The sequence below is a fragment of the Drosophila subobscura genome, chromosome E (genome assembly GCF_008121235.1).
Source record: "Drosophila subobscura isolate 14011-0131.10 chromosome E, UCBerk_Dsub_1.0, whole genome shotgun sequence".
Lineage (NCBI taxonomy): Eukaryota > Metazoa > Arthropoda > Insecta > Diptera > Drosophilidae > Drosophila > Drosophila subobscura.
The window spans coordinates 3730691-3745271 of NC_048531.1; the positions used below are offsets into that span (position 1 = coordinate 3730691).

Sequence of the window (14581 nt, forward strand, 5' to 3'; positions counted from 1 at the left end):
ATACGTTTCCCTTTGGTGTTTCCTCTCTATCTCTGCACCGGAATCACAGCTCTGGAATCAGTTTATAGCACTTCCTGTAGCTAGGGCCAACTAGCCCTGACCGTCTTACGACATTCCCCATTTGGCCACGCTTATTAACAATGGCCAATGGACGGGGGGCATTAATTTCTGACTGCAGCACGTGACATTTGTCTTAGCCTGGGCAGGGAGAGACGCGCTTTAGCCACGCTTTTTGTTGCCAAAAGGATAATGGTAGCCGGCTACCAGGTGGGTGTACTAAATGCCGCTCAAGGCGATTCGACTGCCACTGTCAGTCCATGGCACTGCCACTGCCCTGTCCCGACCCATGCCCGTCATAATTTGCTGTGACTAAATGCGCTTTGTGCGCGTGCAGAGGTGCAGCCGAAGCCGAAGCTGAAGCCGGAGAGCTGGACACACGTACCGCGATTGGCCACGCATGCGCAGTGGACACAGGATGGACGCGGGTCTAGTTAGTGGAATTGCCTTGGAAATGTCAACTGGCAGGCCGGCTGGATGTCTGATTTGGCACGCATGAGGCCGGGCAGGGCAGGGCAGCAATCAACTCTGCTTAGAGCTCCACGGGGCCCTTAATGGCATGGCCATAAAATGCTATTTCAAGGCTTCTGCTGCTGCTGCCGTTTTCGGTAGTCCTGCGACTACTGAAATTCCAGCTACTGCTGCTGCAGCGTCCTTTGTGCCACGTTTCGGGGAACTGCTGGCCCACTGCTGGCTCATTCGTTGCAAATATTTTGGTACAAACAAATGTCAAGCTGCGCCAAAAATGTCTCAAAGGACGACAACTCCTCTGGCTCGTGCTGGGCACGATTTCTATTTTTGTTTTGTTTTGGCACATTATTAGGAAGCTAACTGTTTTGTTTGCGATTGTTTAACTATCCTGCGGTTTGGTTCAGGTGCGTCCAGAGACCTTTCAGCTGTCAAGGAGAAAGAAAACGGGAGAAAACTATTCCCCAGCTGCCTGGAGGGGCATCCCAATGCCGGACAGCTGCTGCCGCCCCCGACAAAACTGAAATCCCACAGCGAAAAGTCATTCCTCAGCAAACAGTCATTAAAGAGCAGCCTAGCAATGGTTCCAGCTTTATTGTGGCAGTTTTCAGTCTAGAATTTCGTGGCAAAGCTTTCATGCATTCTCGAGCAGTCCAGCCATGTGTATTGTCCAATTGATTTGGCCCAAAAGCTGGCCAAAACTAGTGCAGCTGTGTGGCAGGGCAGGGCACATCTCCAACAATTGCAACTAATTGGGCCGAGCAGCGTCGAGGGTCCTTCAGAGGCAGTCTGCTGTGGTCTAAGCTGCACTAAGTACCTTGGAATATTGAATATTAATGCAGGCGGGATTCCACTTGAGGCTGGCCATGGCCAGGAAAATTGCAGCCATGGCATGCAACAAATTACGTACATGCAACTCTCTGAATCTCTCCAGAAAATGCAATTGAGCGAACAATTTTGCTCTGCGAGTCGCATTTCCATTTGCCACGCTCGGCAGCTGCCTACGGCCCAGAGTTGATCTCTGCCCTAAGCTAAAAAGGACATTTCATTAGCACTTTTTGCATCTTGTACGCAGCTCACAGTCAGTCCAGGGTCCAGGCCCAGTCGAGCGTTGAAAATTTCGTTTCGTCACAAGCGATTTGCTCTTTTCACGAGTTTCCAACTGCGCAGCCGCGCAGCCTCGTGGCTCGAGGCTCGTGTGTGATCCCATGTCATCCCTAGCCTAGCATTGGCTTAAATGTGTGTCAACCTCGTAAATCCTGTTTGAAATTAAGTGCATTGCGGCGCGTAACGAATTTCTTATTTGATTTTGTGCATACTTTGTCACTTGCAATGTGTTAACTGCTGCAGGGGAAAAGCAAATTTCCAGCAGTTCGCAACGCTTTTCGATTTTGAATCGCTCTTTAGATGCTCTGCGTCTGCGCTCCCCCTCACTGCTGGTCGGTGGCAGCTGTGGCGCAACAGCCAGAGCGGCTCTCTCTAACAAGGTGTGTCATGGGGCACACATTTGTCCCCGGGTCGACGTGGCTGACTGGCAGCCTAAGTATTGTCACAGTCCGTTCAGGTTGATGTGAGTTGTAATGGAGTAGATAATCCCGCACAAATTCTGGGGAAAAAACTACATTTCTGGCGGCGTTTTAGTTGCTTTCTGAATAAGTTTTGTTAGGATCCTCGTTAGGGAGATCTTTACCAAAACAGAAGCTTACCCAGCACAGACGCTTAAAATAATAAATAGATTGACGCTCAAGTGTTGGCCAGCCCAAACCAACGTGCGGTAGGTCAGACTTGGAAAAAGAAAAACATATTGTCTTCTCACACCCAAATGTGAGTTCCATAAGCCCCGGGCCAAAACACAAACATATTGAAAAACGTAGAGCTGGCAGGACAACAGGAGGATGTGCATCAACTGTGGCCACATATGGCTTGAACACACACACATACTGACACACATACAGGTGCATGGCTGGCTGCACAGCATCAATTGTAAAAGGATTAGGGCTTCATTTGGAATGCGCATTCATTTCCAGCAACACCACTGGAAGGAGCTTCCTCATGCCCATGCCCTTGCCCAGACTGATTCTCCATTCCTGCAGCCTCTCATCCTCATCTGTGTAAGCGGATTTCTGACTGCTGGCTGAGCCCTACCATTCTCTGGCTGTTTTTTGTTGTCCCATTTGTTTGCTGTTAGTTGGTGTTTTTCCTCCCATTTCCCTATTTTGTTTTTGTGTCTGTGTGTGTGTTCGTGTGGCTCTCATTAGTTTTCAAATGGCTGCATTAATGGGTAAAGAGCCAAAAAGTGCCGGAGAGATCGAGAGAGTGGTCTCCGGTTTATGCGGCATGCTGGAAATTGCTCAATTTGTGGCATTAAGCCCCCTGGTTTTTGGATTGTCCTTTTGTAGTTTGCTCTTTTGTTTGTTATTGCAGTCGCTGCTCCTTTCTACGGATCCTCCGAGGGCTCGAAAATAATGATTCCCAAAGAGTGTGTTGAACAATGCAGCGGCTTTAGACCAGGTGGAAAAACACAGCCACACAGGGAGACACACCGTGAAGGGGGTTTCGGAGCAGATCCTCCTCGTATCGTGGCATCTCCAAAGCAGCTCACATAAATCAGAGCCCGGAGAGTACGTCGCTTTCTTGGCCAATCTGCTGACTGTTTTGGTACGCTCTGCGATGGGGAAAATCCGCTTAAAGAAAGGGCCACGACAAAAATCGAAATTAAAGCGCAACAAGAGAGAGAGAGAGAGATGGAGAGACATTCTTCTTTGCAGTTTCGCTCTCGCTGATGGCCAAATTCCTTGTCTCCCTTTTCCTTTTGCACGGGGAGCCACGACAAGTGGTGGGTACAGCGGAGGGGAACACAAACACATGTCACAGATTTGTTTCTGTTGCTGTTTCGGAAGCACTTAAGCACTCAGCAAATTTGTTTGAAAAATCTGGAACTGGAACTGAAACTTGGAGGGGGAACTTCGCCATCTATGGGGCAATAAATGCGGCTCATTGTTTTGCTCCGGATCGGTGGATATGTGTGTGTGTTTTATTTTTAAATCCGTAGCAGGAGAGGCCAGGCAAGGGGTGGAGCGAGCAACAACAAATTGACGATGTGCCCCTTTGACACTCGAGTCCATTATTTATGCGCAGGCTCGCGATTATTTTCACATTCTACTCACTCTCAACTGACTCAGAGCAGGACAGATACCGAACAGACGGGCGGCGGCTGACGGCTTACGGATTTCATGCACTTCCATTTCCACTCCACTCCAAATTCGTCCACAGAGTGGAAGTCCACTTGCCAGGGCTTTGTCTTAAACGCTTACCAAGTCCCACCCAAAAAAACGCTTTCTCTTTGGCTTTTGTTTGCTTGCCCACTCATAAGCGCATTTAAGGCTTAACGGTACACCATATACAACATTTGATTAATTACCAACTTTAATATTTTGTTTGCCATTTTGGTGCCTTTTTGGCATAAGTCCTTTTGGGCATAAATCTCTCTTTCTCTGTCAATTAATGCCACAAAGGGGGACAGTTCCTCAGAGCTGCCACAAAGTCATCTAATCGTATGGAAAATGTGCCAGATAATTCCTAAAAATTGTAGTTCCTTCCACCGAATGTTTGATCATAGCAATGCCTAGAGATTGGCCATCTAATCAAAATAGAACCAATGCCGGCACACATGTTGTCTGAGTGTTTTTTGCATTTTGTGGCCGGGTTTGGTGCGTAAATCATGCCCCACCATATAACCACATTAATGAACTATAAAATGCCACAACCAGCACACAGTGAGATGCCACAGTTTGCTGGTTTGCTCTTTGCTGGTTGCTGCCTCTCTTGATCTTGCCATGGAAATGTCTTTTTGAAATGCATACCAAAAGCAAACTGGGAGTCCCAGGACTGGCATAAATAAATTTATAATAAATTGCAAACTTTCAAAATGACGATATATCATGTGTCGCAGCATGTGTCACACAGAGGGGAGGGTAAGGGTATGGGTGGGGAGGATTCCTAGGGTACGAGTATGTTTGGCAACTGGCAACTCAAAAGTGCGAACGATTCAATTAATCTTGACACTATTTATTATTATTAGGGGAACACAAACGGAGCCACAGGCCGGCCAGAACAGGACCAAGCCCAGGTCCCAGGACTAGATCTAGTTCGAGTTCGAGTTGTGACTGCCCATGTAGTTGTTACATTAATTAGTGGAGCAGCAGTCTGGTGCCTGTCGGAGCAGGTACGAGCATACGAGTGGCTGCATTATCATATTTATTAAGCAGCCGCATCGCCCGCAGCTTCTCCTGGATGGTGCCTCCTGCCTGTTGCCCGTTGCCTGTTGCCTTGCTGCCTGTCTGACTACCCGCGGCTATCACAACAACGAAAATTGATTGCTTCTGTTGTTGTGGATGGCTTTGATCGTGTTAAGATAGCTCTCGGACGGTCCTTGGCATCCTATCCTCTTCTGCTGGTCACCACCAGGCTTTGACTTCTATAGAAAGTTTTATGCATAACTTTGGCAGGGATCCCAGGTCCAGGTCCAGCTACAGCATGGGCATCGTAAATATCTTTTAGTGCCTTTCCTGTTCCTTTCACAGTTCTGGGAGCAGCAAGTCTCGGTCCCCGCACTGCACGCATTTTCATGCCGCATGGTGCATGGCTGCATAGAGAAGGCAAGGGGACTACGAGTATGGCAACTATTTTTGTGACAGATCATAAATCAAAAACGAGAAGGGACGTGTGAGACGCTTCTTACGCGTCACAACTTTTATACCCGGCACTCAGTACTACATCTGCAACTTAGCGGTTATTTGTCAAATTTTACATTTTTTTCTTCATCTGTCATCTACATCAACAACACTACTCACGCCAACACGCTCCTTTAGCTCGCCACCCTCCCCTATAGACACACACTGCAGAGTCGCGGCAGAGTCAGCGGCAGAGGCAGCGGCAGAGGCAGCGGCAGAGGCAGAGGCAGTGACGTGTCAGGGGCCAGGCCATAAACAGCGCGAAGCAGAGTGTGAATGCTGCGGGACGGGGTGGGTTTGGCTACTGCAAATTAATTTCTTCATTGTGGCTATAATAATGATCCAATTGTATCCCAATTTGGTGATCTGATAGATATGGTAATTCCCTACGGAATGGCGTTTTTAGTTTTCTGCTATCTTCAAAATTGTAGATTTGGGAGGTTTTCGCCCTTTTGCGGAGGCGGAAGGGGGCGTGGCTCATTTTTGAAATACACTTGTAACAGTGTGAGCATACAGAAGTCTGGATGCAAAATTTGGTGGCTCTAGCTCTTATAGTCTCTGAGTACTAGGCGCTCATCAGGACGGACAGACGGACAGACGGACAGACGGACAGACAGACAGACAGACAGAGACTCGGCTATTGATGCTGATCAAGAATATATATACTTTATGGGGTCGGAAACGTTTCCTTCTGTGCGTTACATACAACCGTTATGTGCACAAATACAATATACCCTATTTACTCTTCGAGTACCGGGTATAAAAATCATACACGCTGCAACAGCCCGAGCCCCAGATCCAGCCCCCAGCCCCAGCCACAGCCCAAGCTGCCACATTTCAATATTGTGCTGCTGCCACCCCACACACACACACCCAGGGACACACACAGAACTACTGGCAACTCGCAACTGGCAACTTGCAGGTGTTTGTCCCAAATGAATGCCTCTCCTTGCGATTGTAAATTAAGTTCCCTCCCCATTGAGTCGTGTCTCTGACGACTCTGACACTTGCGATCCGTGGCTGCCGTTTCGCGATTTTATTATTTCTTTTGCATATTAATATTTACTTTTTTTTTGTTGCTGTTTGCTGTGGGCAGACCCGCTGCTAATGGGGCAGCGAGTGTGGGATTGATATGGGAACGGAATGGAATGGAACGGAACGGCACTTGGGGGAAAGCACTCCTCGGATTCTGATGATGTCCGATGAGTCATCGTACATTCGGTCGGGCATTCATTTTAATGAATCAACTTTATGGCAAATGTGCAGGGCAGGAGGATTCATTAAACAAAAGATGAATGGGGAAACCTATTACAGGATTTATAGCTTATTTTTTCCCAACGCATAAATATTTAAATATTAATCCTAACACTTTCACCTAAAAGAAAAATTGCCAATGCCTAAATTTTAACCCCCAATAAATACACAGATAACCCAAAAATAATTACGCAAAAAATCCCAATGCAATTTATTAGCAACTGAAAGCACTTCCAAATTGCTCATTTATTTATGGCGAAACCTTTATTTTGTTTATGGTTAAAACGAGTATTATGTACATATTGAAATAAAATTTAATTTGGCTTGGATTCATTCATGAGCATTCCCCCGGCGGATGATATCGTTCAATATTTAGTAGAATTTTCACTTCGCCATGCCAGACACGTAGCCGGAATACCCCCGCCTAATCGTCCTAACAGATCTGTGGCATATGCCTAATAAATCTAATTTTCCAATGCAGCCCCAGCCCCAGTGCTGGTTCCCCGCCTGAGCCTTGAACTGAATCAATTGCCTCTAATTTTTGGTGCGTTTTCTCGAGCGCACACAGCAGCGACGTGTGATGCCCGAGATGCGATTACAATTTGACCCACAAAAAAAAACACACCATCAGGGATAATCGGTATAAAAAAAATCATATCAAAATCACGTAGCAAATTGCTTCATTCATGGATTGACCAGGCCGGGGGTTAGTATTACCTGAAAGAATGATGGGAACTTGTGGCAGTACCCTCTCTATCGCATCTAGAATTATTCTGGGAATCTCTCTCTCCAGACTGGAAACTTAGTGTAAAGTCTGGCCCAACTACTGGAGTAGCATTTTAATTGGTTGACTGCCAGCTCTTCATGGAAGCAATTACCCCAATGGGTAACAAAACTTTTTGTCACAGTTTTTGTGGAACAGCCTGGCAGGAGGAAGGTTTCTTTTTTTGGGGGGAGACTTTGATTTTAATGAATTTAAATTATGACAGCTGCAGTTCACGACGAGCCCAAGCTCGGGCCACAAACATTTTATGGCCTTTAAATGTTGAAATAAATTCGACTTAAAAACGCCAACGGAAATGCAGAGAAAAACGACAGAAAGAAAACAATTCTACAGTCCAGACTGACTCTGACTCTGGGGTTTGGGGATCCCAAAAACCGAACAACAAACCCATTAAATTGTGTGATTTGCTTTGTGTGCAAGTCAAATGGCAGTGGAGATCGAACTGGAGGAGATCTTTTATGATTTAAGCCCCGAACAGTGAGGCAGCGCGCGTAATCCTTTAAGTTATGGACGCCAGTAGAAGGCATTGATGAAATTTTATTTATTTATACGCAACCCTTTTGTTCAAACGAAAAGAAACGAGTGGAGGAGGAGCAGCAGCACTCCTCCCCAATAGCTAGATCTTATTGGGCGACGGTTTATGGGCCCTGTTGCCCCGCTCCAAGGCTAATCCCGCAGGAGCAGCGGAGACGGAGCAGCTCCAAGTCTCGATTTTTATGGCTGGTAATAGTTGAGGGATTTGGTGTGCTGTTGGGAACTCTTCTCATTGCCCTTCGCCCCTCGTTGTAGCTGTCGTTGTCTGATGTCTTATATAACACAGTGTTACTTTTGACACTTTTATTGCCGCCGCCTAGACGGAACCCTCCAATGCGGTCCGGTCCGATCACAAAGGAATCTGAAATCAGAGTAGAGCCTTTGGGGTATTGCGCGGAATGCCTTAAAGTGGTAATTAAATTGGCTGGCATTGTGTGGGTCTGTGCCAGGGCCTTGTTATGTCTCAATCTAAGCAGCCGTCACATAATTAGCCAAACACTCAACGGGGCAAGCAGCCAAACAGGCCACATCCAAGCGGAATCACAGCTTACAGCCAGGCTGGAGCTGCTGCAATATGACAAATTAGTTAACCGGTTTCTTATTTCATGGCAAAGATCTTCTACGCATGCCCAGGCGACTGCAAACTGCAAAATCCAACTGCAAATCTCAGCTTCAACTGCAAATCCCAGCTCCAACGGCTGCCCGCTGCTGGCTGCCTTTTAATTTTGGCTCTGACAGTCGCTGCATGGCAAATTAACACCTCAAACGGACAGGCCAGGCAGACTCCAGTCGCAGCACCAAAGTCATTTGCCATTGGGATGTCTAATGCTTGGTCCGCTGACAGCCGCGAATTGCATTTGACGCTGCGGCAATTGGACTTGACGGGGAACTCCACCAGTTCCCCCCTCTCTCCAGTTGAGGCGCATTTCCTGCGTTCTTTTGAAACCTTATTTGTAGGTACCCTTTTTTGTGGCCTTCTTTTTTGTAGCCTTCTTTTTTTATTGCGGCTAATTTGGTTGCTTGGACAGGAAGTGTAAGATACAAATGATTGGCGACTGCCAGCCACGATGATGGCTGATAGAATGAGTTGAGTGGAATGGACTAAAGTGAAGTGATTTGCAGGGAGATGAATGATAATGCCTGCCACGAGTAAGATTGTCAGACAACGAGCCAAACGATCTGTCCAAAAAGCGCACCAAACATTCACACTGAGAGTGTGCCCCGGCAGTTATCACAGCCTCCATCGATAGCCACTCTGCCAGGCAGTCGTCAATGGGTGAAAATTAATTAAAAACTCATCAGATAAATGTGGGGGCCATTGTCGGGGGCCATGGCCGTGGCATAATTATTATTACGGTTGCGTTTCTAGAACCTTTTTGGGGCTACCTCGAAGCTGTGGCTCTGTCTGCCCAGTTAAGTATTCATAACTATATTTATCAGCCATCAAAAATCAATTGCACTCAAGCCAAAAGGCAGTGGCAGGAGGGATGCTGCTGCATGGAGACCGGTCTGCTGTGTATCCCGGTGCCTTGTTAACATTTTTGACCGCCTGCTGGGGGGCTCCGACGAAAAAGCCAACAAACCTGAACGTGTTACGCATAACAATTTTTGCAGTCGAATAAATACTTCAATGGTTTCTCGCTCTCTCTCTGCTCTGCTCTGTTCATCAGCTCAAATGCATGTCGTTTATCTTGGAGCCAGCATCGCCCTCACGTTGGGGACACTGCCACGGGGACGGGTACAACTCAACTGATAAGATGCTCTTCAGTTTTGGGGTACCATGTTGTGTGACTTCTCTTATTGAAATAACAGAAATCATAATGTTTATGCCATTAAATTGTTAACAAAAGCGTACAAGCTACTGCCTCAGCCTGCCTCAGCCTGCCTCAGGTAGAGGACACTGCGAGAGAGTCCCGCATGTCAGCACGCACATAAATTATCGTTGATATATATTTTTTTGGGGTCTGCTGTGTGGACTTGTCGTGTGAATGTCCAGTATCCAAGTCGGCCAGCTCCGCTCCGCCCCGCTTCTCTCCTTTATTTATTTACCCTCGCAAAGTCGCTCGCTTGCTCCTCGCTCGCTACGTGACATTCACGCTTGGACGTCCAGCATTTCCACTTCCATACGTGACCCACTGTCCGAGGGTTAGCCCCGCCGGTTATCCTATCTCTCTCTGCCTCTTGGAATCAACTGATGCCCACTGACTCAGCCTCAGCCTCTGCCTCTGCCCCTGACTGCGCTGTGTATCTTTTCACTTTGCTGCCTTTTATCTATTTGGTCTTATCGCCTGGCGGGTCATTTTCTTAATTTTTCCCCTCACTTGTTCGAATTATTTCCTGTAATTGCGAGCAGCCATTCCCCCAGCCACCCCGAAACTCCAAGAAACCGTAAAAAATAATCAAATGCTTCCTGGGGCTGGCTCAATCCATTTCACGAGCAGATTTCCAGCAGCAAAATGGTTTAAAAAAAGGGATGCGCGTGTCGCTATTCGAGTGTCAACCATAGTAGTTGTCGGCCCTCGACAATGAATTGGCCAAGGGACAGGGCCAAAGGTTTTTGGGTTCGGCATAGCCCTGAGGGGTTTGGTTCGGGGCAGCGGACATCGGGCAACGCTCCAGTCCCAATTTTATTTATGACTTTATCTTTCGCTTTGTTTGTGTGTGAGATTTTGTTTATGTTTTTCCAGCTTTCCTGGGAATTCTCCGAGATTCTTTTCTGGTTGTGTGTGCGGTCGAATTTGTTGGTTTTTGGTTTTCCATTTTTGGCCCGCTCTTGGGGTCTTAATCACGTGCCCCTGTTCGTGGTAATTATACCTCCGAGAGTCTTTAGTCTGTGGCCAGTTCCTTAGATTGTGACTAAACTTAATTTAGACAATTGCAAAAGGTGTTCCGAAGTCATTAGATTGCTTTCCTTTGGTTTAAGATTTAAATTGTATGTTTAAGACGCATTATTTATGTATTTATTGATTTTCGCAACTTATTTCATGTTTCATGTTTACAGATTTTGCTCAATTGTCTCTGCCCCACAGCCACTCAAAGCCTGCCCCACAAGAGTCTTCAGCACAAATTGAGTTGAATGCGGCACAAAACATTCTCAAACATTGATTTAAACAAAGGCACAGATAGAATCTTTTGTACAGCCGTTGATTATGATATCCACTCTAAGTATTTCTGTTCTGTTCTGTTCTGCCCCCTCGCCCTTAAATGCTGCAATCAAACGGCACACAAAACATAACGAAAATTTGATTAGCACAATTAAATTATTACAGGCCACAAAACGGGGCAATTACGGAGCCGTTGCGAGCGGGTATCGGGTAGCGGGTAGCGGGGATGTCTATCAGGTGCCGGGAAATTGATGTTTTGCCGCCTGGCAGCTGACTTTGACCCACGCAAACTTGACTTGAAATTCCAGACACAAAATCCCCCACCGCAAAAGGCAGAGAGTCAGTCGGGTCCAACCACAAATGAACGACATTAGTTACACTTGCAGAGAGCACAAATAATTAACAAATTAAATGAACAAATGCCACGACAGAGAGAAACGATTTTGAGGCATCTGCCGAGCCAAAGGAAATTATGGAATTGTCGTGCGAGAGAACAATAGAAATAGATCCAAGAACCACAGCCAGAATTTGTCTGTTCTTTGGGGGTTTTGTTGGGAAGGGAATGGGAAGCCAGCCGCTAATTGAGGTTTGGGATTGGGATCAGACTCGGACGAGATGCTGGCCAAGTTTACACAAGCTAATTGCCATACAACCTCCTTGGAACTTGTGAAAATTCCTTCATCATCGATACCATACACTTGTCAAAATATATACCCTAAAAACACAATGCGGCATATCGATGCGCGAGTGAGGCATTAAAAATGCATTTTGACAGGCTCTGGGCTGGGCTGGGCTGTGCTCTACCTGTGGGCACGGGCTGGGTTTTTCCTTTACTTCTACCTGTTGGCACTTTGCGGCTTTGATCGATAATCGCAGCCCACGCAAAAGTGTCTGTCACGCTAAGCCTCTAATGGCATTACAATACACCTAGACAGACCCCGACCCATGCCCGACCCATGCCCAAACCCAAACGAATCAGACCCGATCCGGGCAGACACTAGTTTTTGCGGTCCTTCTCCATTCAGGGACTAGTTTTTGCGGTCTGGACAAACAACAGAAATAACATAAAACCGCGAAGAGGTTTCATTCGGGGCGGCAGCTGCTGTCCTTTCGCGCTTATCCTTTAATGTGCTTTTGTCTGCGAACAGCGTCGTGCCGGAATCCGCTCAAGTGCAACCGAGCTGCTGCATCAGATTAGAACAGGTTCGCCTTTGTCTCTCTGACAAATAAATCCAAATTTTAATGCTCTTTCCACATTGATGGACTTGACGACTGACGACTGCAAAAAGTTTTGCTGGATTTCTGTCCTCTCCTCGCTAATCGCATTGACTGAAAAGTTGCCTGGCCTAAGCCGCGTGTTGTTTCTAACTTTGCAATTAAAAATCCACTGGCAATCCGAAAACGCTCTTCACACTTTTACAGTCGAGCATTTCCATGGAAAACTGTCATCCAGCGAGATTCAGAGCTCAGAAATTTCGATAACAACTTGTCACAAATTCTGACAAGTTACTGAAGTGGTGCCTGGCAGCCAGGCAGGTTCCCTTCTCTCTGTTCTAATGAAGAAATTATCTAGAATGATACGCGGAAAATGCATTGTGTGTGCCTCAAACTGAAACTGAAAATGAAATAATTGTTCTCTTATGATAAAAATCAAATTATGTGGAAACTGAAACCTGCGGACTGACTGACTGAAAAGGGTACGCCGCAAGGGTTCCTCTATATCGCATGATTATGAGTGGGGAATGACGTATTATTTTATGATAAGCATGTGAAATATTTGATGGATTTATTACACAAAAATATGGTAGGCAGACAGACAGGCAGAGGGGGCAGCGTGTGCTTGTGCTTGTGCAGGATGTGTCACTCAGCAGCAGGTGAAAATAGTCTCTGCTGATGGACGGGGAGAGAGAGATACTCAGCCATGGGTCTGTGCCTGAGGTGGAGTAACTTTTTAGTGCATCAATCAAAGCCAGTGCCATAGCATACTTTCCGGCGAGGGCTCCTGGGCATGTCCTTTGAATAGAAAGGATTTTCCTCATAGAGTTTTCAAATGTTTATTTGATAGTTGTGCAATTTAAATGTAATTTAAGAGTATGTTTTGTGGGGGGGAGGTATTCTGCATGTCCTGAGTCGCTTCCGGTTTACGTGATTCATTTTCCAGTTAATTTCTTAACCCGTTGTGTTGCGCCTCCTGCGCCTGGTCTTGCGGTTCCGCCTCCTTCTTGTCTTGCCACCCTTGACACGGCGCTTATACTTGATCACCCGCTTCTTTTTTGTGCCGGTTGTGGTAGCTGTTGTTGTTGTGGCCGCAGCAGAGGTTGCCGCCGTTGTTGTATCTGTGGCAGTAGCAGCGGTTGTGTCGCCAGCAGCCGTCGCAGCTGTAGTCACCTCGGCAGCCACAGTCGTGACTTCAGGTGCCACCGTAGTTGCCACGCACTCGGCATTGGTTGGGTCATTGGTGCAGTTAATGCAGGCCGGATCCGTGGGAGCGTCCGTGCAGGTTACGGCTTCCCCAAGGGGCAGATAGCCAATGCACAGGGCTATGACCACACAGCCAAAGATTGCCGTTGTCTTCCTCATCATCTTGGTTGGGAATGATGATCTTCCACCCTCCGATGTGATCTTTTATATCCAGTTCCCGATTCGATTCGATCGCCGCGAACATTTGTACAAATTTGCACAGCAGTTGGCGAATTTTATTTTGCCATTTTTGGCACTCCAAAGATCAGCCAACACAAATATTTGACGTTCATCAATATTTCGATGGCCAAATTTCGCTATTAGTTAAAGATCTAATGGCATGTTGGTTCAGTTGATATTTGGCACACATCGTTTGTGTTTGTTTAAAAAACAATGCCCATAAACTAGATGTCGTTGAATTTTGGATGTTCCCATTTCAATTTGATGGAATTATAGTTAAACCAATGCCAGCCGACAGAGACAATACGCATTCAAGAGTGATAGGAAGTGTCTTCCAGATAGCAACAGGTGATTGCAGTTGTCTGTTGAACCTCTTGGTAACAATATTGTAATTGCATCTGGTCCGAACACGTTTCGGGCAGCCACTCGAACTGTCAACCCATTTGTAGAGCAGCTTGACAGAAGCAGTTCGTGGAATTGAATGAGTGAACTGAACCCCGAAGTGTTTTCAGAGCTAAAAGCATGTTATCACTCATCTGTGTGTGTGTGTGTGTGTGTGTGTTTACATCTGCATCGGGGGAGAGAGAGCAAACCTAATCAATATGCTCGTCATTTGCGCCAAGTTACATTTTCCTTTTAACCAAAGTACGTGTCAACGGGGCCAAAGAAAATATGTTGGCTACGGGGTACGCATTAAAAGGCGAGGCACACAGAGGACATGTGACAAGGACACACGACTCAAACACAGACATGTACAGAGACAAAGAATCCAAAAGAACTGCCGAGCATATCTGTGTGATATTTTCGTGCCTTAAACTTTGCTGAGTTATCGCACAGAGCAGCCAGCTTCGCTTTCACAACTTAAATAATTATTTATGCCCTCTTTTTGAAGTGTAAGGTGGCACGGACTGTCTTGTAATTTATGTTCATGACCTTTAATGGGCACCAAACATACACACGGCGAGCGCCATCAGCCAGCTGCCATCAAACAAATTGTCTCCGAGGAG

At 46.6% G+C, this 14581-nt stretch overlaps 1 protein-coding gene across 1 annotated transcript; it reads right to left on the minus strand.

Annotated features, from left to right (window-relative positions):
- Positions 1-13103: 13103 nt before the first annotated feature.
- Positions 13104-13517, minus strand: LOC117892572. Its single transcript, XM_034798900.1, has one exon. It carries the CDS (start codon positions 13515-13517, stop codon positions 13104-13106), a length of 414 nt encoding a protein of 137 aa, XP_034654791.1.
- Between the last annotated feature and the right edge of the window lie 1064 nt (positions 13518-14581).